Raw genomic sequence first — 20,942 nt, 5'->3', positions numbered from 1 at the left:
GCCCCGGAGACCTAGGGCTCCCTGGACAGCAGAGTGACCAGTCCCCTGAGCCAGGTGGACAGAGGGCCTCAGTGCAAACCCCTGCTGGTGTGAGGGGAAGTGTTCCCAAACCCTTGCCCCCGCCCCCGTGTACCCCTAACCCCAGGCCCGAGAGGCAAGCATGAGCTGCTCCCTGGGGACCAAGTGATGAGCTCTGTGTCCCAAAGATGCCCTCATCGGAGTCCCAGAGGGTGGGAGGCGCAGGCTGCCCCGGGGGCCGGGCTGGGCAGTCGGGGCAGCTGAGACGCTCGGCCCCACCCTGACTGTGACGCCCCCCGCAGCTGATGCCCTGCCCATGTGTCTGCCGGCGGGTCAGGAGCCAGGCCGGGGAAAGCTGTGCGGATTTGCTGCAGTGTGACTGGGAGGAGGGGCAAGGATGCAGAGGGGGGCACGGCGGCTGGCAGGGAACTCCGTACCGGGCACCCACAGTGCCTCGCCTGGGGTGGGGCAGATCGGCAAGGCCTTGAATGCCCAACTCCACATCTCGACTTTGCTCCTGTCGGTGGCAGGGAGCCCCCAGATCCTTGCGTAGGTGGTTGGGGGGCTACTCAAAGCTGCCCTCAGGGGCCTCCGAGGGTCAAGGGGGCGGGAAGAAGCAAGGGGCTCCCCCGTGTCCCCTTACCCCAGGCTTCCAGGTGCGTCCTGCCTGCAGCCAGGTCTACAGCTTCTTCCACTGCGCGGACCCCTCGGCCTCGCGGCTCGAGCCCCTGCTGGAACCCAAGTTCCACCTGGTGCCGCCCGTCAGCGTCCCGCGCTACCAGAGGTTCCCGCTGGGCGATGGACAGTCCCTCCTGCTGGGTAGGCTCGGGTGTGAGTGTGCACTGAGCAGGGGCTGGGCCTGCCATGTGCCCCACCCCGTGATCTCCTGCCGGTGTTTCTGCCCCTGTGATGCTCCCGCCGGGTGCCCCCACCCCACGACGTCCCTACCAGGTGTCCCCCGTGATCTCCACAGGGGTGCCCCCACCCTAAAATGCCCCCTCCAGGTGCCCCGCCCCCATGATCTCCCTGCCGGTGCCCCCACCGCCCCCACAGTGCCCCTCACCAGGTGCCCCCACCCTCCCTGATGCTCCCCCACTAGGTACCCCCACCCTCCATAGCCCCCCTAGTGGCCCCCACCAGGTGCCCCCACGCCCCCGTCCTCATCCAGCCCTACATAGCTGAAGGAGGGCCTAGCCCCTGCTGAGGGGGCCTGTGAGCTGCACGGACTGAAAGACAGCAGGGCAGCTGCCTCACTCAGCTTCTGGGCTGCCCAAATGTGTGCACACCTGCTCTGCAGGGGGCCCCTGCCTGATTCCTGTGGCTGCGGCCAGCACTTGGGCTGCTAGACCTGACACAGGAGGGGCAGGGCGGGGAGGATCCCAACCTGGTGGGTGACATGCAGGAGGGGGCCTTGGGTCCTGGCATTGGGGCAGGGGGAGCAAGTGCAGGTGGGCTCGGAGGAGGGCCGGTGGCCCCTGGGGCTCCAGGCGGTGAGCTAGGCATGGATGGTCACCGGAAGCCCAGCCCCTGACCCCAGCTGAGAGCCAGGCCAGGCCGGGTGCAGGGTCTGTGCCCGCGGCTCAGGCAGGACTCAGAACCAACCATGCCCCCCAGTTTTAACAAAAACTTCATTTCCAAAGTCCTCCTTGGTTCGGAGCTTCCACAGACAGAGATGGCTTGGAAACGTCCCCTGCGCACCCCATGTCCCTCTGTGCTTAGGGCGTCACCTGCCCCTGAGCACGCCTGAGCACCCAGGCTGCAGTGCCATTCACATGCAGGCTCGGCTGCAGTCCCCGAGGCTCAGGGAGGAGCTGGGTATGAGGCCACGTGGTTCTGGGCCATCCTGTGACTCATGTTTCTGGGGCTGTGTCCCAGAGATGCCCTCATTGGAGTCCCAGAGGGTGGGAGGCGCAGGCTGCCCCGGGAGCTGGGGCTGGGCAGTCGGGGCAGCTGTGGGACGCTTGGCCCCACCCTGACTGTGACGCCCCCCGCAGCCGATGCCCTGCACGCCCACGGCTCCCTGTTCCTGGGGTGCAGCTCACAGGACAGCCCACCGCTTCCCGACGCCCCCGCCTCGTCTCCCCCAGTTCTGAGGGCCCAGCGCCCGGGCCGCAGGGTGAGCCAGGACAGCTCCCATAGCGAGAGCTCAGGGTCCTCGGACAGCCTGGCCCCGGTGGGCGCCTCCCACAGTGAGTGAGGGTCCTTGGGGCTCTGCCGGGTCGGGGGGAGAGGGACCTTCCCCTGGGTGGCTGCCAAGGGCAGCTGGGACAGATAAAGAGCCCTGACCTCTGGCCACAGGCTGAGCCGTGACCTTGCCCAGCCTAGACTGATCCTGACCCTAGTCCGAGCCCTAACCCCACAGTTCCTTCTTCCCATGGGGAGTCCCTGCAACCCCAGGGTGGGACTGGGCATCTCTGTGGGGCTGGCCCTCACTCCTGGGGCCCAGAGTGACACATTGACCATGGGGTTCGTGGGATGGGGCCCCAAGCTGCCCCGAGGGCTGTGGCCCAGGCAGGCCACACTGTCCTCACCTTGTATTGGGCCCACAGTCACAGCCAGGTGGTGGGGTGCCAAGCGCATCGACTATGCCCTGTACTGCCCCGACGTCCTCACGGCCTTCCCCACTGTGGCCCTGCCCCACCTCTTCCACGCCAGCTACTGGGAGTCCACAGACGTGGTGGCCTTCATCCTGAGACAGGTACCGTGCCCCTCCCAGGGGCCCATCCTTGCGCGTGGGGGACAGGGCCCCCTTGCAGGCCACACTGGATCCTGGGCTGGTCAGCCAGATCAGGGGTCACCAGGCCAGGCGGCAGGTCTCATGAAGTACACTGGCTTCTGGTTGGCAGTACACCACTTCTAGCGGATGGAGGGGGATGTACCCATCCTCCTGGAGACGATAGAGAAGTGCCTGTTCCCTGGGGGCCTGTGTATCCTCAGAGAGGCAGGAACCTGGGGAGGGCACAAAGAAGGAGGTGGCGGGCGGAGGGCGGATTCCGTGCAGCCTTGGGAGCTAAAGGCAAGGGACCGACCCTGTTTGGTGTCCCGTGGGCAGCGTGCTGGCCTAGAGCGAGGGAAGCTGTCAGCTGACTGTATAATAGAAGGAAATCCCGTGTCTGCTGTTGGGTGGACCAGGAGGCCCGTGGAGAGGCTGACCTTGGGGTGGTGGCGGGGTGCTGGTGCTCTGGGGGGCCACCGGCTGTGATGGAGGAGGCCAGTGGGTCCTGCTGTCCACCTGCGCCCCTGCAGGGGGAGCTTCTAGGTTTGGGGAGGAGCAGGGCCAGGCTGGGCTGTGGTCTGGATGTGGGAAGGGTGGGCTGCCTGCCGCGGGCCGGGAAGGAAGTGAGTGGAGTCTGGAGCTTGGGGCAGATATGGGTGGCACGCACCCTGTTGACAGGCAGGGCCCCTGAGTGCCGTATGTGGGCAGCTGTCCTCTGCCTGTGGTGCATCCTGTAGCACAGCCTGATGCTGACCCCACCTGTCCCGAGGCCAGACTGACCAGAGCACTCCTGTTGCCCAGGTGATGCGCTACGAGAGCGTGGCCGTCAAGGAGAGTGTGGGCCTGGATGCTGCAGCGCTGAGCCCCGCCAACCCCCGTGAGAAGTGGCTCCGTAAGAGGACCCAGGTCAAGCTGCGGGTAGGTGCTCACTAGAGCAGCACTCGGGGGGCATATGGCTGCCTGGGGGTCGGGGGGCGCATGGACAGGAGCGGGTGCTGGCTGGGGCATGGTTCAGAGCGCTGGGGCTGGCAGGGAGATGCCTGCGGGGGAGAGTTGCTGGATGTCCAGCCTCCATAGATGAGGACATGAGTCAGAAACTCAGCCATGCCCACGGGGCTTGCCATCTCATCCGCCACTGAGCATGGCCTGGTGTGGTACTGGCTGCCACAGAGGGAGGCACCGATGAGGAAGCAGATGGAGAAAGGCCTCTCAGGCAGGCTGTGCTCAGCTTCCCTGAACAGGGGTCCCCTCCATTAGGTATTGTGGTATAAATAGGAGTTTGGTAGGCATAAATTCATTTATTTGCTCAGCCAACCATCATCAAGTGTGGATGTGGCTGCTGTGTCCTCTGCTGAGTTGGGAGCATGTAGGGGCTCAGGGACACAGCCTCTGCCCTGGTGGCTCCCTTCTGCCCTAGTCCCAAAGGGTAGAAGGTGATTTGCACTCCTTGAATCAATTCTGTTTTTGTAAACATGTTTTTTTTTTTTTTAAGATTGTATTTATTTATTCATGAGAGACACAGAGAGAGGCAGAGACACAGGCAGAGGGAGAAGCAGGCTCCCTGCAGGGGAGCCCCATGTGGGACTTGATCCCAGGACCCCGGGGTCATGCCCTGAGCCCCCCAGGCACCCTTTGTAAAGGTATTTCCTGAGCTATAACCACATTTGTTGCGTCAAAGTGTACAACACAGTGGGTTTCGTGGGGTCACGGACGTGTGCAAACAGCACTGTAGTCTGTTCAGAAGTTTGTGACCACCCCAGGAGGGGACCCGGGGCTCCCCCCCCTCCCCGGCACCCCCCTCCCCTAGTGAGGCTGTCTGTGGATTCGTCTGCCCAGGGTGCCGCGGGTGCGAGTCACCTAGCGTGGGGCTCCTCCCACGGCCATCTGTTCCCACCCAGCGGAGCAGGTGGCAGTACTTCCCTCCTGGTGGCTGAGTGGTCGTCCTGCAGGGACCCGCCCATTGACTCGCTCGTCAGCTGCCAGGCATTCATGCGGTTTCCCCGCGTTGTCTGCTGTGAAGACGCTGCAGAGCTTTGTGCGGTCCTTGCTCTTGCTCTCCATCTCAGGGTTACAGACCCAGGGAGGCAGGGGCGGGGCTGGGGCGGGGCTCCGTCTTACCTGAGGGGCCAGGAGCTCTTCCAAGGCGGCCTCCCCCAAGCTGGGTGGGCGGTGGGGAGGGGTGTGTTGGGGGTCCCGGGCTCTGGCCCCTCGTTCTGGCCGCCCGGGTGCGTGGCTGGGGGTCTCCTGGCAGGGAGGCTCCGTGTAGCCCAGCGCCCGGCAATGCAGGCGTCTTTCTGTGCATTTAGCTGCATGAGCCCGCTCCTCTGTGTGCAGGAACCTGGGGGCCTTGGAGACAGAGTCGGGGTCCACAGGTCTCTTCCCCTCCTGGCCTCCATGGGACTGTGGCTTAGATCTCCCAGAAAGGCATGTTGCGGCGGGACGTGTCTCCCCAGCCGCCTGAAGGACCTTCAGGAAGAGGCCAGCTCAAGCCCCCAGCAAAGCTGAGCTGCTGTCTGTCCTTTTAGAACGTGACTGCGAACCACCGGGCCAATGATGTGATAGCGGCCGAGGACGGCCCCCAGGTCCTGGTGGGGCGCTTCATGTATGGGCCCCTCGACATGGTGGCTCTGACTGGAGAGAAGGTATTGGCCCGGGCTGTCCCTGCTGGCTGCCCCTGCAGCAGGTGCCTCATGCACTGCATGACACGGATTCGGGGAGCTGAGGGCAGGGTGGGTCTGAGCGGCGGCATGCGGGGGGCAGCTTGCAACATGGTCCCCCGGCCATGCCCGCAGCCCTCATCCCCGCCCCCTCACTTGTGCAGGTGGACATCCTGGTGATGGCGGAGCCGTCCTCGGGCCGCTGGGTACACCTGGACACGGAGATCACCAACAGCAGCGGCCGGATCACGTACAGCGTGCCGCGGCCCCGGCGCCTGGGTGTTGGCGTCTACCCGGTGAAGATGGTGGTCAGGTGAGACGCCAGGCTGGCCCGATGTGGAGTCTGCGGGGTGCCTTCCCGGGGCCCAACCTGTCTGTGCAGAGAGGGGATGATGGCTGGGCTGCTCCCCTATACCTGACCCTTCCCCCCTGCTGCCCCCTCGCCCCTGCCCTGACCCCGATGTTCCCGCTGCCCCTGGCTTTGCAAGCTCTGAACCCAGCTGCGGGCTCACCTTTGGCCCGGGCTGACCTCTGGCCTCTCTTGGGCGCATGGCTGACCACAGGCAGGTGCCTTTCAGGGGTGACCAGACCTTTGCAATGAGCTCCCTCACGGTGCTGCCCAGGGGCATGGAGTGTGTGGTGTTCAGCATTGACGGGTCTTTTGCTGCCAGCGTGTCCATCATGGGAAGTGACCCCAAGGTCCGGCCAGGGGCGGTAGACGTGGTACGGTGAGTGCTCCTTCCGTGCCTGAGTCATGTCCACATCTCGGGGTGGGAGCCAGTGGTCCCTGGGGTGGGAGGAGCGGCCGCACATCTTCTGGTACCTGCAGGACCTCCCTAGGTCTCCAGGGACACACTGATGGACTGTCCTGCGCCTCGTGGCTCTGTGGGTGGATGGGGCTGGGCCGGGATGTTTTCACCGTCCCGTTACTCACAGCCCCGTGGTGCCCATACTCACATGGGCTCTTGCTCCCAGGCTGGGCTCATCCCCCGGCCCCTACATGGAGGCTGGAGCCTCCCTCCCACCCAGCCTAGGCGCTGTGCTCTGTGGGTTGTAGGCAGCGGTAGGACCCGTCCAGATTCCCAGGAAGGTGTGGACGTGGGACAGGTGGCTCAGGGGGCGGGGCACGTTTTGAGACCAGCTGGCGCACAGCGCTGAGTTTAGGGGGATTGGGGCTGCCATAGCCAGTGGGGGAAAGTAGAGCGGGCTTCCTGAGAGAGGTGGCGCCAGAGACAGCCTCTGCCGGCCAGACGGATGGATGTTTTTTGTCCGCGCCACTGCACAAAGATGAGCGAACAGAGAGAAGTGAGAAGAAAATACAGGACTGAACTTGGTAGCACAGAAGGAGGACACAGGTGACGGGGGTGGGAAGGACAACGCAGGGGTGACGGGGAGGAGGGATGCAGGGGTGGGGGGATGGGAAGGATGACACAGAGGTGACAGGGACAGTGTCAGGGCAGCTGGACTCTGGGGCCAGATTAGGGCAGGGCAGGGGTGTGTCTGGTGACAAAGATGCGGGAAGGTCTTGCCCATAGAAAAGCAAGAGAGGTACTGTAGTCTTCCCTCCCTGCCTCCACCCCTGCCTCCACCCCTGCCCTCACCCCTGCCTCTCTCCCTCCCTGCCTCCTTCCCTGCCTCCCACCTCCCTCCTCCCTTCCTGACTCCACCCCACCCTCCTTCCTGCTCCTTCTATGCTCCCGCTGGGCATCGAGGCAGACAGATCTCCTAGAGGGAGAAACTGTGGGGAAAACAAGTCACAGGCAGGAGAAACTGTCATGTCCGGGAGTCCACACATCCGAGAGCAGGATGGAGCAGGATCAGGGGTCACTGTGGGGAGGGCACAGCAGCCTGTGTGGGGCCCCCAGGGCCAGTGGACCCCTAGATGCCCCGGCCCTGCAGGAACAGGCCCTAGACGATGTCCAGCTCCCCCGGGGGGCGTTCATTCCTCCTACAGTGTCTGTGTCCCACCTTCGGTGAGTCAGTGCCCCCATAGCCAGGCAGGGGATGCTGTGGTGCCCTGTCCTGTGTTTGCTGGGCCCTGCCGATGCTCTGTAAACGTCGCTACTCATCAGAAGCAGACTCCTGGGACCCAGCTCAGAGCTCCCCAGAGTCCCCAGGGGTGACACCTGGGCCTGTGCTTTATTACAAAGTCTCCTCGAATCTCATGGGTCACCTTCTAGATTTGGAAACCCCTGGTCTCTGAGGAGCATGTGCTGTGACAGCGCAGAGAGGAGAGAGAGTGCTGATTTTACTTGGGAAGCAGGAAAGCTTCCTGGAGGAGGGGGCCCTGAAGGCCAGGGGGATGGGAATGAGAGAGGAAGGCATGCAGGCCGTTGTGGGGGCTTGGCAGCTGTGGATACAGGGCTTGGGGGCCACTCAGCTGCTGGGTGCGGCTGGGGGACAGATGCCCCAGGGCAGAGCATGGCTGGCCTCGGGGTACGGGGGGCACAGAGGCTGTGAGACCTCCCTCAGGACACAGGGGGCCGGGATGGCTTCAGGTGGCAGAGCAGTGGGGCTCACTCTGGGGTTTACAGAGGCCGCCGTGGAAACAGTGCCCACCATGCAGCCCGCTGTCCTGCCCGGCATGTCTGGGGTTTGTCCCGGAGGCCTGGGGAGAGTGCTCTGCAGCCGTCTCTGCCCCCTCCATACAGATGGGTCCTGGGGGGGGGGGTCGCCCAGGTGGAGTGGAGTCGGGGTGCTGTGAGCGCCCTAGGTGGAGTTGGGGTCAGATCCTGCTGGTGGGAGAGGTGTTCAGGGCTGGAGCAGGAAGCAGGACTCAGGGCTTCTCTTAGGCGAGGAAACCTGAGGGCCATGGGAGGCCCCGGGGAGGGGATGGGCAGAGGGGACAGTGAGTGCTGCCTGTGGGACATCTGGGGACATGGCCAGGACTCCAGGGGCTCTGAGTGTGGCTTTGGAGTCCTTCCAGCAGGTTCTTCCTGGGGCTCCTCAGGAGGGCTGCAGGGCAGGGGAAAGGGGCTGCCAGGTGGGGGTGGGGGCTGCAGGGGTGGGGGCCGCAGGGTGGGGACTGCAGGGAGGATGGCTGTTGTGGCCCGGGCAACCCCACCATGGCGTCCACGTGGCCCATGTGCCCGTAGGCACTGGCAGGACCTGGGCTACCTGATCCTGTACATCACGGGGCGGCCAGACATGCAGAAGCAGCGGGTGATGTCATGGCTGTCGCAGCACAACTTCCCACAGGGCATGATCTTCTTCTCGGACGGGCTGGTGCACGACCCGCTGCGGCAGAAGGCCATCTTCCTGCGGAACCTGGTGCAGGAGGTGAGTGCCTGCCGCAGGCATGGGGCCCCCACACCCCTGCACCCGGGGGCATCTCACTGGGAGCCCCACACCCCGCGGGGATGGTGGGGACAGCAGGGATGGGAGGAGCACGGAGGCTCCAGGACTCGCCAGCGACCTCGCACTCATACCTTCCTCCTCTATCTCCTCCCCCTGGGGTCTCGTGATTCACCCCAAGGACGCCCGAGTGGCCCCTCCGCTCTGTTCAGTACCTGCTGTTCTCCTGGAGCGCTGACCCTGGGTGGGTCTCCCAATGTGGAGCAGGGGTCGCCCATGAGGGCCTAGGGCAGGACGCAGCCCCCTGCCTGGTGTCCTCCCACCCCGGGGCCAAGGAACGGTCCTCATGGCTTTAGGTGGTTGGGGAAGATGCAAGGAGGGTCATGTTTCATGACGTGGAAATCGTGGGAAATGCAGATGTGGGGCCTGCAGGCACAGCTATGTGGGAGCCCGGCTGTGCCCTTTCGCTTCTGCAGCAGCGACGGTGGGTGTAAGCTGCCCCAGAGCTGCTCGGCAGGTGCGGGACCTAGTGTGGAGCCTGCCGTCCTCACATCTGCTCACCCCACTCCAGAGGACAGATGGGGCTTTCCCCAGAGAGGGCATGGAGGGCTCCTAGGAGGAGGTGCCTTTGGAGCTGAGTCCCGAGTGTGCCAGGTGGACAAAAAACCCGTGTGTGCAAAGGCACCGAGGTAAAGAAAGGACAGGGATGTGCCCAGAGCCACGGGCATCCCAGAGGCCTGCGTGTACAGGGTCGCAGACCCAGGTCAAGGGGGAGCAGAGGCCTGGGGGTCTTCAGGACTCTGAAAGTCGAGAGGCCTTGAAAACCCTGAAAACCAGGCTGACCATAAACTGACCGTAAACTCTGCTGAGGGCAGTGGGGAGCCACAGAGGAGTGTGGAGCTGGGCAGCAGAAGTGACTACTTAGGGTTTGAGACCAGTCCCCACGGTGGGTGTGGGGGGAGGCAGGGAGGCCCAGCAAGGGCAAGGCCCAGTGGGGTTCAGCTGGAGGTCGTGGGGATGGGCAGGGTGTATGGGGGCTCCTGCCCAGGAGGGACGGGTGAGGGAAGGGCAGGGCTGTGTCAGGGTGTGGGAGATGCAGTTGTTCAGATCCCAGAGGGGCAGCCCCGGGTTTGGTCTGGAGGCCACTGTCCTTCAGGAAGTCGGGGTGGAGGCCGAGGGTGTCGATGGGTCACCCCTGGGTACAAGAGGTCCTCCCAGCGCTGGTGGGGCCGCCATGGGCCATTGCAGGGTGAGCGTGTCAGGTGGGTGGGTGCCGGAGTGGCTGGGTGGGGAGGCACGTGGGCAGCTGTGTGGACCACCCCCTACCTGGGGTGGCGTGGACTGCAGGGGGGCAGGGGGCCACACGGAACTGGCATCCAGTCCTGGCCCAGGGTCAGCAGATGCCACGGTGGCACTGGCCTGGGGTGCAGGGTGGGGTGGGAGGGGCACTGCAGGGCCCAGGGGCCCAGGGGCCCAGGGCTTGCCTGGCGGGGGGCGCCAGGCCATCCTCCACGAGCCCCTCTGCATTCCAGTGCTTCATCAAAATCAGCGCGGCTTACGGCTCCACGAAGGACATCTCTGTGTACAGCGTGCTGGGGCTGCCGCCCTCCCAGATCTTCATCGTGGGCCGGCCCTCCAAGAAGTACCAAACCCAGTGCCAGGTGGGTGGCAGGGGGCGGGAGGGTGGCAGTGGGCTGGGGAAGTTGGGGGGCATCCATGGTGTGTTCTTTTGTTTTCCTTCTGTCAGTCCTCAAGGGCTGGTGTCCTGCCCTGGCCCAGGCCCTGTGCTGGGCACAGGGGAGACCCTGCTGGACTCAGAGGTCACGTCACTGGGGCCAGTGGGTGGAGGGAGATGTTGGCAGACAGAGGCCTAAGGAAGGACAGGGACTTAAAGCAGGTGTAGGTCATTGATGAAGGCCCTGGGATGGGTCCTGGGTCAGGGATGGAGGTGCCCTGGGGTGGGAGCCGGGTCGGGGATGGGGTGGCTCCGGGGTGGGAGCCGGGTCGGGGATGGAGGAGACTCCAAGTGGGAACCGGGTTGGGGATGGAAGAGACCCCTGGGTGGGGGCCGAGTCAGGGATGGAGGTGCCCTGGGGTGGGGGCCGGGTCAGGGATGGTGGTGACCCCGGGTGGAGGCTGGGTCAGGGATGGAGGAGACCCCAGGTGGGAGCCGGGTCAGGGGTGGAGGAGACCCCTGGGTGAGGGCTGGGTCGGAGGTGGAGGAGACTCCTGGGTGGGGGGCCGGGTCAGGGATGCAGGTGCCCTGGGGTAGGAGACATATTAGGGATGGAGGTGATCCTGAGTGGGAACCGGGTCAGGGATGGAGACCCCCGGGTGGGGGCCAGGTCAGGAGAGGTGCCCCCGGGTGGGAGCAGAGTTTCCCTACTGGGGTCCAGGTTCTGCTGTGCTGGCCCCCTGCCCACTCTCTGAGGAGCAGGGGTCTGAGGTCGCAGCGGGAGGGCAGCATGGGGGCAGGATTGATGCAGTTCTGTGGGGCAGGGGCCGGGCAATGGCCAATCTTGCGTTTGCGGTTTTGGTGGCAAGTGGGCAGCATGGGGGGCTCGCCCCACAGGTCCAATCGCAAGTGCTCAGATGTTCAAAGCCGGGCAGGGAAGTGCAAGAGGTAGTGAGCTCCCCGTCTCCCCGGGGCTCCAGGGCAGAGCCAGAGGGCCCCGCTTAGGGCACGCAGGGTCAGGGCATGGTGGGCAGCAGGACGGGCCCCCGCCAACCTGACGCCTGTCCCCTCCACAGTTCCTGAGCGAGGGCTACGCCGCGCACCTGGCGGTGCTGGAGGCCGGCCACCGCGCACGCCCCAAGAAGAACAACCCGCGCATGGTCCTGCGCAAGGGCAGCTTCGGCCTCCACGCTCAGCCAGAGTTCCTGCGGAAGCGCAACCACCTGCGCAGGACCATGTCCGTGCAGCAGCCAGACCCGCCCGCCAACCCCAAGCCCGAGCGGGCGCAGAGCCAGCCGGAGTCTGACAAGGACCACGAGCGGCCCCTGGGTGCGCTCAGCTGGGCACGCGGGCCCCCCAAGTTCCAGTCGGTGCCCTGAAGGCAGGGCTGTGCGTGGAGCAGGGGGGTGCCCTGCCAGCTGCCTGCGGGCCGGGAGGGGCAGCTGTTCCCTGAGACAGGCCTTTTCCTGCTTTTTCCCTCCCGTGTCTGTCCAGAAGTGTCCACCCGAGGCGGGGAGCAACCCTGCCGCGTGTGGGGCGCGGGGCTCCCCCGGCTGAGGGGTAGGGGCGGGACCCCAGGGTCTGTGCGCAGCCGCGGCTGCCTCCCTGTGCGGCGCCCGTGGCCACAAGCCCCTGTCAGGGCCGGTGTGTGTGTGACCCTGGGGGCTGGGCTGCCCGTGGCAGGAGGGCTTGACCAAGTCGACCATCCTGCAGGTCCCGAGGCTTCAGAGGTGCCAGGTGGGCCCTGGAGGGAGAAGCCCCCAGACCAGGGGCCATCGGCCGCTGGCAGGTGCAGCCTCCCGGTGGGCTGAGGGAAGGACGAGGGGTGCTCCTCATCCTGGACCCCAATTTCCCGTGGCCGAGGAGCCACTTTGTGGGCATGAGAGGATATCCCCAGGGTCCTCCTGCATTTGCGGTGTCCATCCGAGGCTGGGGGGGTGGGGTCTGGTGCTGAGGGTCTGTCCTCCTGCAGCTGTCCATTGCCCCCATGTCACCCTTGGTGTTGTCACCATTTTCCCGCAGCGGCCTGTGAGGACAGTGGTTCCTATTCCCAGGGCCGGGGGTGGGGGTGGTCCCTGCCTGGCATCTTCCCCATGAGGCTGCAGCCCTGGGGTCCGGCCCAGCTGGGAGCCTACCCTGGCCCTCCCTGGGCCCTGCCTCCTGTTCAGAACTGGACGGGTCCCCCCACGAGGCTGGTATGGATTTGTGACTCCAGGCAACCTTGCAACTGAGCTCCCCGAGTGTTTGCGGCCTCGGAGGCCCTCAGTCAGTGCACAACCTTGCACGCAGCCTGCAAGAGGGGCCCTGGGGACTCAGGGGGAGGGAGGCGGACAGCCCGTGTACTTGCACTGATGCCCCCACCACATGTCCCTGGAAGGGGGACAGGGCCCCAGAGGGCTGCGACCGGGCTCAGCCTCCCCAGCTCTGCTCACACTGGCTTCCCCCTGTTGGTTCCTGGGGCCACAGAGATGCCAGCACGCTGGGGCCTTCGTGTGATTTTGGCTCAAACTGTTGTACTCCCTTCCATCCCGCTGCTCCTGGGCTTGGTGTGGTGCCCTACGCTCACCCTGGCGAGGCCCCTGTGTTGGCAGGGCCTGGCTCCCGGGGTTGCGGAGGGGGCTCAGAGCCTGCCCATGCTGTCCTGCTGCAGAGGCCCTGTGTGCCCAGCAGCCCCTGCTCTGGGCCCCTCGGGCCATCCCCGAGCGGGTGCAGCGCCTCCTCCTCCAGGCCTATGTCTGTCGTCCGTCCGGTGGGGCTGCCCCAGAGCCCAAGACACCCGTCCGCATCCACAGCCGGCATCCCCGTGGGCCCCGTGTCGCTTCCGCCCAGTGTCTACCTCTTGCAGCTCCCGAGTGGCCTGTGTGCTCCCCGACGGCGGCGGCTGCTGGTGGGAGCAGCCGGAACACCCTGTGAATTGCCCGGCAGGTGGGTGCCCTGCGGGCCGAAGGGGTCCAGCTCCCGCCACCGCCCCACTACCACACCACACGTCTTCTCTAGGCCGTTAGCGCCTGAGCCTGAGCAGCTTCATCTGTGGCCCTGCGCCTGGCAGCTGGGTGCGTGGCTGTCCCTTCCACAGCCACTCCGGGGGCTCTCGAGGCGCCCGCTCCCCAGGTGCAGCCACTTCTACCCTCACCCTTCCCACCTGTTCCCACGTCCGCCCTGGGTGGAGTGCGGGCGGTCCTTGCCCTGATCCTGATGCTGCACCCCGTCCCTGGGTGAAGCTGCCGATGTTGGCCTGGGTGGTAAAGTCCTCAGGAGATGTTGCTTCTTCCTGAGTTAGGCTTCCTCTGCCCCGCGACGCCAGGCTGGGAGGGAGGACGGAGAATGCCAGGCCCCCCAGGGAGGCTGCAGCCCACGAGCCGGTTCTGTCTGTCTGGGTCCCATGGCCTGCGGTCTAGAGCTGGGGTGGCTGCCCCTGTCCTTCCTGGAGTTCCCTGCTTGCAGGACTCACGCCTGCCTGGCTGCTGGAGGGACGTGGTACCCAGGGGCCACCAGCAACCCCATGGGGGTGCCAGCGTGGCTGCTCCCACGGCAACTCCGCGACCCATGCGCACTCCCTGCACCAGTGGTTTGTTCACTTTCATCCGTCTACTTCCATAGGAGAGAAACAAAGGGGGGGGGGTGCTGCTGCTGTTCCCTGCCCTGCCCCGTGACCCGGTGTGGCCATGTCCTAGAGGCCCTGTCCTATTCCCGTCCGCCGGCTCCCGGGCCCTGGAACCTGTCTTCCTGCCTGACCAAAGCTCCTTGTTCCCATGTGGCATGTTTGTTCTTCCCGACGTGGGGGGGGGGGCTGTTCCTGTGGGAGGGCCTGCCTGCTGCCTCCTCTGCACGCACCCTGGCGGGCGGGGTGGTGGTCAGGGTGCCTCCTCTGAGGATTTGCACTCCCTTCGGCTCCACAAAACACATTTAGGAAAATAGAATCTCTCCGTGTGTGGGGATGCCTGGGCGTGGGGCGGCTCCAGAGGTGGTGATGGTGGGGGGTTGGCTCTCTGAAAGGGTGGGGAGCTGCAACTCGTGGCCCTCAAGCTCTATCCTAATGACCTTGGAGCCCAGATTGAGTACAACCCACCCCCCCATGTGTCCTCCAGGCAAAACGTGGCGCCAATTTTTCAGAGAAAGCAGGTGGTGCGGGTTCAGCATGGACACTCCCCACCCAGCCCAGGTGCCACCGGGCCTGGAGGGGGCACCCTGACAGCGGAGGAGCCCCGCGGCCTGACCCCGCCTTAAATAACCAACGTCCTCGCCCATTCCCGGGGGTTTGGGTGCCAAGTGCTCTGCAAACCTGTTTTCTCTGGCTCAGCCAAAAGACACAACCCCTCCCCCTTCCCCTGACCTCTGGGCTTGGCGCAGGGTGGGGGGTGGGGTGGGGGGGATTTTCCTTAAAAATCACAGCTAGGGTAAATGCAGGCCCTGGGATGGCCAGGAGGAAACAGGCTGACCCCACCCTCACTGCAGTGGACCGGTGGTGGGTGACGTCAGGGAGGGGCAGGATGGGAGGTGGCTCACTGTGGGGGGGGCCGCCCCTCCCCCCGGAACCCCACTGTGCTTCTCTGTTCGCTCCATGGTGGCAGCCTGTCTGGTCTCATCCGTTGTCCGATGGTTCCTCCGTGTGACTCAGTGTTACCCGTGGTGGACGGTCCTGTGCTCCAAGACGGTTTCTCCTCTTCCTCATGGCTGCCTTGTACAAACATCCGTTAGAAAAAGAAATTGTAAAATACCAGATTTCTAACAAGATGCACACACGGCATTAATGGCGTTCGGAGATTTTTACACCCGGTCTTGTTTTTGACGTGAGCTGGTTTTTACTCTCAAATGTTGTCACTGAAATAAAAACCTTCTTTGCCTTTAAAGGGCACGTGCTTGGTTCTGGGCCACGTGGAGAAACCTGTCATCGTCGTTGCTAGGGGGTCCCCACCCTGAGCCAGGGACCCGGCCACGTGGATGGAGCCCTGCGTGTGGGGGTGAGTGAGGAGGGGCAGACAGAGCAGGTGTCACATGCAGAAGCTGAGTCTTTATTACAAAAGAGCAGCGTTATCCGGGGAAGAAGTCACACACCAGGGTGTTTGTAATAAAATGACAAAGCAGATGCCTTAAATAATTTACCGAAGGCAGAGATGGCTGAGAGCAGGGTTGCCCCTCCCCGCACCCACCAGTGCCCTGAGCTAAGCACAGACGGGGATCCATGGGCTGGAGGGGCCCCCAGGGCTCTGGTGGGGACTGCAGGGATGGCAGCTGGGGTCCCCAGGGCCCGGGCAGCTCCCCTCCTGGGAACACAGCTCAGAGTTTCCAGGACCTTTGGGTGCCAGAGCTCTGTGATGCAGCCACAGTTGACGTGTGTGTGGGATGATGCATTTCCGAGCCTCATGGGGAGGAGTGTGACCGAGCATCCCCGCATCTCCCTCCATGTGACTTGGGCTGGCGGGCAGTCACCGGCAGGTCATGAGTGGTCACGTGTGGTCATGGGCGGGTCACAGGTGGTACGAGCAGGTCACGGGAGGCCACGAGCAGGTCCAGGCGTGGCTGGGGCAGGAACAGAGCCCCTGAGCAGCCCACACCCCCTGAGCCCTCCCTGGGAGCGCGTGGGGACACACAGATCCTAGTACGAGGGCATGGTGGCCGAGTGTGGCGGGCTCCATGCCATCCAGAGCTCCCTGCGTGCCTGCCGCTGTGCTCCAGACAGGGGAGGCGGGGGCACCATCGTCTCCCCCCGAGCCCCGCCTGCCACCCCGGGAACGGGGAGTTGGAAGGTGGCTCCTGCTCCTCGGGGGCCTGCTGGGCCGGGCTGGGGACACGGTCGGTGAGGTCAGCGGCTCTGGCTCCGGGCAGGCAGGGAGTCTTGCACACTTCCTGCTCTGCAGGGCCCATCAACTCTGCAGGGTTTTCCGAAAAAGATCCTGTTTGTGCAAGTGTTTGTGCAGGTGTTTGTGCGTGGGGGGGGGAGGGGGAGGAACCAGGAAAGATGCCTGGGAGGAGGGTGTTACCTGAAGGCACGTCCTCAGTCACGGATGAGAGACACGGTCATGTCACTGCTAGAGACGGGGGCCGGGGGAGGGGGTACAGGTCAGGTGCCATTGGTGCTATAGGGCAGGAGGGAGCCTCCCGCCACGTGCTCAGAGCCAGCTGGCTGCCCGGGGGCCCGTGGTGCCCACTGTCTGAATGGGCAGCGTCCACTGCACCCAGACAGCCACGCACAATGAAACTTTTGATTTGATCCCCGGAGGTCTCAGAGGAGTGGGTGAGGCTCAGCGAGGGGTCGGGCTGAGGTCACACGGCCTGGGGTCACAGAACAGGGGTCAGAGGCCTGCCTGAAAATGCCAGCTCACCCCTCTGCAGCCACAATGGCCTCGTCCAGCTCTTGGGACAGCTTCCGGAGGTGCTGAAGTCCTGCTCCCACGGGCTCTAGGTCACTGTCAGACTCGCTGGAAGGAGGAAAAGCCACCCCCAAGACTGGTACCCAGGCCCCTTGGTGGCACAGAGTGGGGAGATACCCTGGGAACAGTTTGCCAACCCCACCCCCTCCCCCCAGGAAGCGACCTGCCCACGCCCTGGAGTACCTGCAAACAGAGGGCTCGAGGCCCATAAGGTCAAGGGCAGGTAACCTTGCAGGGCAGGGGGGAGCCCTGCTGCCCCCTTGGAATAGGAGCCTCAGCCCCCAGGTGGCTTTAGAACGTGCTTTTGGGCTAAGGGTGGTCGGGGGTGGCTGTGGCCCCATCAGAGCCCAGCGCACGTCTTTGACACACAGGGAACTAAGGCCCTGGGGACACACCCCAGCTGCCTGGGCACCCCCACTAGCCGCGGCAGAACACTGTCCTCCTACCTGGGGGAGCACAGGGGCTCCGTCGATGAGTAGGGGCTCCGGAGGGCAGCGTCCCTCCTGAACCGCCGTCCTGGGTAGGCACGTGGGCCCCCGTGGGCAGAGGGCCGGTGGCAGTCCTCCCAGGGGCCCAGGCTCAAGTAGGCGGGGACGGTGCCAGGCAGTCGGCCGCCCTTCTGGCTCAGGCTGTGCGCTGGGGGGCTGCTGCCCTTCTGTGGCCCTCTCCGCCTCCTGGCCTTCACCTGGGTCTCCACCAGCCACCTGGTGCCGCTTTGGCAGGACTCCTGGATCCTCTGTGACAGATGCAGGGAAAGGTGAGCAGAGACAAAGCAGGGGTGAGCTACCCCGGAGTCTCTGGGCTGCAGACACCCACAGCTCCGAGCCTGGGGGTGGTGAGGATGGGTGTGGATGAGTCCACGGGAAACAGGCCGCTGTAGGAGCCTGCTCGGAGCCACCCAGGGAACGAAAGCCTTGGCCACGTCCAAACCCTCTTCCGGGACCTGTGACAACCCGTGATGACCCATTGACGACTGTGGCACGCACAGCAGGCCCACATGCCTGGCCTGGCCTCCAAGACCTGCCTCCGCCCTCACATGTGCATTCACTGTCCATGCAGGTGCAGGTTTTTCCTAAGGGGCTGGGAACCCCTCTGGGGCCCCCACTGCCCCGGGGAGCAAGCCCCAGCTCTTGGGTCTCCCGTACCCACCTGGGGGGCTGTGAGGCTCTTCTGGCCCAGAGCGTCTGCCCTGGAGGCCGGTGTCCAGGGGTTAGAACGAGACCTGAGTTGCATGTGGTGAGTGGCATGGCCATGTCAGACCCTCTCATTCCATGGCCCCGGGCCCCAGGAGGAAAACCATCTTCCCAGGGAGGGATGAGCACTGGGGCTTGGCTCAGAGACCTCCCAGCAGAGGGTCTGTCCGCAGGTTCTCGCCTGTGATTTCCAATCCCCAATCAGACCCCAAGGGGATACTCCCTCCATTGTCTCCTTGGGCTCTGTCCTTTCTAGGTGACACCATCTCCCATTTTCGGGCTGGAACACCTGTTCACCTGAAGAGCCCACGGGTACCTCACATCTACATGTGACATCTTCATGCCATGTGTGTCACACAAATCCCTGCAGACCTGCCTTTGGAGCCCCTGTGAGGCCAGACCCCCAGGCCCCTGCACCCCTACCAACCAGCTGAATGGCTGGTCCTGCTAATCGGGCCCAATTCTAATGCTGTTGAAATCCTCCCCATTGACTCTTGGGAGAGTCTAAACACCTCCAGCCTTGGGACCCCTGCCCTCCCCTCCCAGGGACCCCTGCCTTCTCCCTCATGGGGGACCCACCCCTGCCTTCCCCCTCCCCAGGACCTCTGCCCTCCCCCTCCCCAGGAACCCCTGCCCTCCCCTCCTGGGGACCCCTGCCCTCCCCCTCCTCTCTCTCTGCCCTCTGGCCACACCCAGATTTCTCTTCTGTGCCTCCTTCCTCCCTGGATGTGGACTCACACTATTTCACTGCCCCTCTGCAGGTGATTCCGTGGTGGCCCCCTCAGGAAACCCCACTTCCCTGTCATGCCCTGGTGTGCCACCCTGTTACTACGCAGGTTGGTCACCTTGCACGGTGGGGCCCTGGTTCCTCTACGGCAGCGTTTCCATTCACTCAGACCACTGCTAGTTGAGCCCAGGCAAAGCCAGCACTGGGGTGCAACCACAAAGCCCGACCCCCACCTCCCGGTGGCCTCCTCCGGGGCCCTCGCAGGCACCGGCCGTCTGGCACCCGGGAGGCCCTGGGTGAAGGGACAGTTCGCATCACCCACATTACCTGGGACACAGCACCCAGTGCGTTCTTAGCAGAGCGAGCCGCCGCCTGGAGGCCCTGCTGCCCTGGCTCGGGGCTTTCCAGGCGTTTCCAGGAGGGCCCCGCCCCCAGGTTGAGGCTGACCGCTCGCAGGGGCAGCCTCCTCTGGAACTGTCTGCACAGGGAGCCCAGGGCCCCGCAGGAGATGTCTGGATGGCCAGCGGCGCGCAGCACCACCTCGGGCTCCTGCAGCTGCTCTTGGTCCTGCCGCCCGGAGGCCCCCACGCCTGGCCACTTGGAAGCCATCGGCCTGGTCCAGCGTCTGTTCGGCCCACCAGATGCTGGGGAGGAGGCCAAAGGCAGGTCAGCAGGGCATCCCGGGCCCCAGTGCGCACAGGCTGCTCGGGCGGGCGCGAGGGTCCCTGGGGTGCTTCCTGGAAGAGGGGTCACTCTCCTGGGAGAGGCGGAGGGTGGACAGCAGGCCGGGCCTTCCGGGCTAGGGCTCCCTCCGCCGCGCTTTTGCGCCCCTGCCGGGACCCCGCCATCCATTTGCATCTCGCAGTCCCCAGACGCCCCCACCCACCTGCGCGCCCGCCCTGACCCAGCCCCCCGCCCCGGCCAGGCCCGTGGGGACCGAGGCCGAAGGGCCGCACTGACCCAGGGGCCCGCCGCGCCTGCCGCACGCCCGCACCGGCTCCGCGCCCACCCGGCGGGTTTGAAACTCCGCGCGGAGCCGCCCCGGGGACCGTCCTCGCAGCTGATTGGCCGCGGCCCCTCAGCCCGGGCTCCGATTGGCCCCCGCGCGCGCGGCCGGGAACGCCGGCCTCCCATTGGTTGGCTGCCCCATTCCTGCCCCGGCCGCCCCGCCGGGTGGGCTCGGGGGTCACGCGCCCCGCCCGGAGAGGGCGTCTCCTCGGGGTTGCCGCGCCGCGGAGCGGAGTCTGCGAGCCTGGCTCGGGTCCCCAGACGCACCACTTGCACTCGGGAGCCTGGAAGGTTCGGGAGGGCGGGACAGGCCGCGGCACCCCCTCACCCCTGGCCTCCAGTGCAGCCCCCCAGACAAGCAGCATCCCAGCAAGCTCCGCACCCTGCCCTCCCTCTTTCCCGCGACCTCAGGGCAGCCCCCCCAGCCCCTGCTTCCAGGCTGCTGACCTCTGGGGGGTGTCTCCGCCAGCGCCCTCCTTCCCCCTTCGTCTCTCTGTCCCCTGTTGGATGACCCCACCCGTCGGCCTTAGAGTCCCCTCTCCCCGCGGCTGGGGCCGCGCGCGCGCCCCCAACCCCACCCAGCGCTTCGGGGATGGCTTCAGAGGACCCTCCTCGCAGCCAAGGAGTAGACGGGGAAACTGGAGTCCAGGGAGGCCAGGCTGGGCTGGGCCCCGGTGGGCTTCAGTTTGTGGACGGTAGGATTCCCGGTGTCTGGGACCCGGGTCCCTGCGCCCCCTCCTCAGATTTAGGGCGTCAGTGACCCAAAGGACCAGCGATGGCACCTCGTGCCCTTGACCGCTCAGGCCTAAAGAAGAGGCCAGTGGAGCAAGACTCTGCGGGGTGGGGGCGAGGGGGTCCCGGCGCAGAGGGGCCAGCACCCAGGGCGGCACCCCACCCTCAGGCCTGTCAGTGAGACAGACGTTTCCGGAGACAGGACTGCACCCTGAGTGCTGCGCTTTGATTTTCGGGTTTGCTGTTTCACGGCCGGACCCCGCAAGCCGCCGCCGCGCGCCAGGGAGGCTGCTGTGCCCGCAGGCCCCGCTTTCCCGCGCGGAGGCCGAGTGTGGCCCGCGGAGGTCGAGGTCGGCCGCAGGGGCCGCACAGATCGGGGCAGTTCTCGCCTTTCCCTCGTGACACAGGAGGGGGAAGCAAGCGCGGTCATGGTCGGGGACACGAGCTCGCCGGGCGAGGAACGCGAGGACGGCGGGGACCAGTGGGCTCCCTGAGCTGGGTCCTGGGGGCGTGGCAGGGCAGCCCGCTCTGTCCAGCCCCGACGGCGAGCC

The 20,942-nt window shown here is 65.4% G+C and overlaps 2 protein-coding genes across 13 annotated transcripts in view; one reads left to right on the top strand and one right to left on the bottom strand.

The window, feature by feature from the left end:
* Positions 1 to 15,210, top strand: part of PITPNM3 (PITPNM family member 3) — a 60,661-nt gene extending 45,451 nt beyond the window's left edge. For 5 of the 8 annotated variants that reach the window (XM_072821639.1, XM_072821642.1, XM_072821637.1 and 2 more), the window contains 10 exons: positions 667 to 837; positions 2,013 to 2,207; positions 2,568 to 2,716; positions 3,536 to 3,652; positions 5,260 to 5,376; positions 5,556 to 5,704; positions 5,955 to 6,119; positions 8,487 to 8,670; positions 10,218 to 10,346; positions 11,437 to 15,210. In XM_072821639.1, coding sequence (XP_072677740.1) covers positions 667 to 837; positions 2,013 to 2,207; positions 2,568 to 2,716; positions 3,536 to 3,652; positions 5,260 to 5,376; positions 5,556 to 5,704; positions 5,955 to 6,119; positions 8,487 to 8,670; positions 10,218 to 10,346; positions 11,437 to 11,739 — 1,679 coding nt within the window. In that variant the 3' untranslated portion in view covers positions 11,740 to 15,210. The remainder of the gene's footprint in view (positions 1 to 666; positions 838 to 2,012; positions 2,208 to 2,567; positions 2,717 to 3,535; positions 3,653 to 5,259; positions 5,377 to 5,555; positions 5,705 to 5,954; positions 6,120 to 8,486; positions 8,671 to 10,217; positions 10,347 to 11,436) is intronic. The other 3 variants (XM_072821638.1, XM_072821644.1, XM_072821643.1) reach the window with 1 other exon arrangement.
* Positions 14,480 to 19,689, bottom strand: PIMREG (PICALM interacting mitotic regulator). Of its 5 annotated transcripts, none has more exons than XM_072821651.1 (6): positions 19,612 to 19,689; positions 18,979 to 19,295; positions 17,178 to 17,467; positions 16,684 to 16,779; positions 16,342 to 16,389; positions 14,480 to 16,254 (listed from the first exon to the last, which is right to left on the bottom strand). In XM_072821651.1, exons 2-5 carry the CDS (start codon positions 19,258 to 19,260, stop codon positions 16,356 to 16,358), a joined length of 702 nt encoding a protein of 233 aa, XP_072677752.1. In that variant the 5' UTR covers positions 19,261 to 19,295; positions 19,612 to 19,689; the 3' UTR covers positions 14,480 to 16,254; positions 16,342 to 16,355. The 5 variants fall into 5 exon arrangements, with proteins under 5 accessions (XP_072677752.1, XP_072677751.1, XP_072677750.1 ...); XM_072821650.1 differs by having other exon boundaries at positions 14,480 to 16,230; XM_072821649.1 differs by lacking the exon at positions 19,612 to 19,689 and having other exon boundaries at positions 18,979 to 19,506.
* Positions 19,690 to 20,942: the final 1,253 nt, after the last annotated feature.

The sequence above is a fragment of the Canis lupus genome, chromosome 3 (assembly GCF_048164855.1).
Source record: "Canis lupus baileyi chromosome 3, mCanLup2.hap1, whole genome shotgun sequence".
In the NCBI taxonomy this organism is placed as follows: domain Eukaryota; kingdom Metazoa; phylum Chordata; class Mammalia; order Carnivora; family Canidae; genus Canis; species Canis lupus.
The sequence above is the reverse complement of the archived record's forward strand: the minus strand, read 5'-3'. Positions and strand labels throughout refer to the sequence as shown.

Coding starts and splice junctions, on each gene's coding strand:
- PIMREG (XM_072821649.1), bottom strand. CDS start 19,503: ATGGATGGCGGGGTCCCGGCAGGGGCGCAAAAGCGCGGCGGAGGGAGC. Junction 16,780..17,177: donor GAGCCCCTGTGCTCCCCCAG/GTAGGAGGACAG, acceptor TCCTCCTTCCAG/CGAGTCTGACAGTGACCTAG. Junction 16,390..16,683: donor GCCATTGTGGCTGCAGAGGG/GTGAGCTGGCAT, acceptor CCCCGTCTCTAG/CAGTGACATGACCGTGTCTC.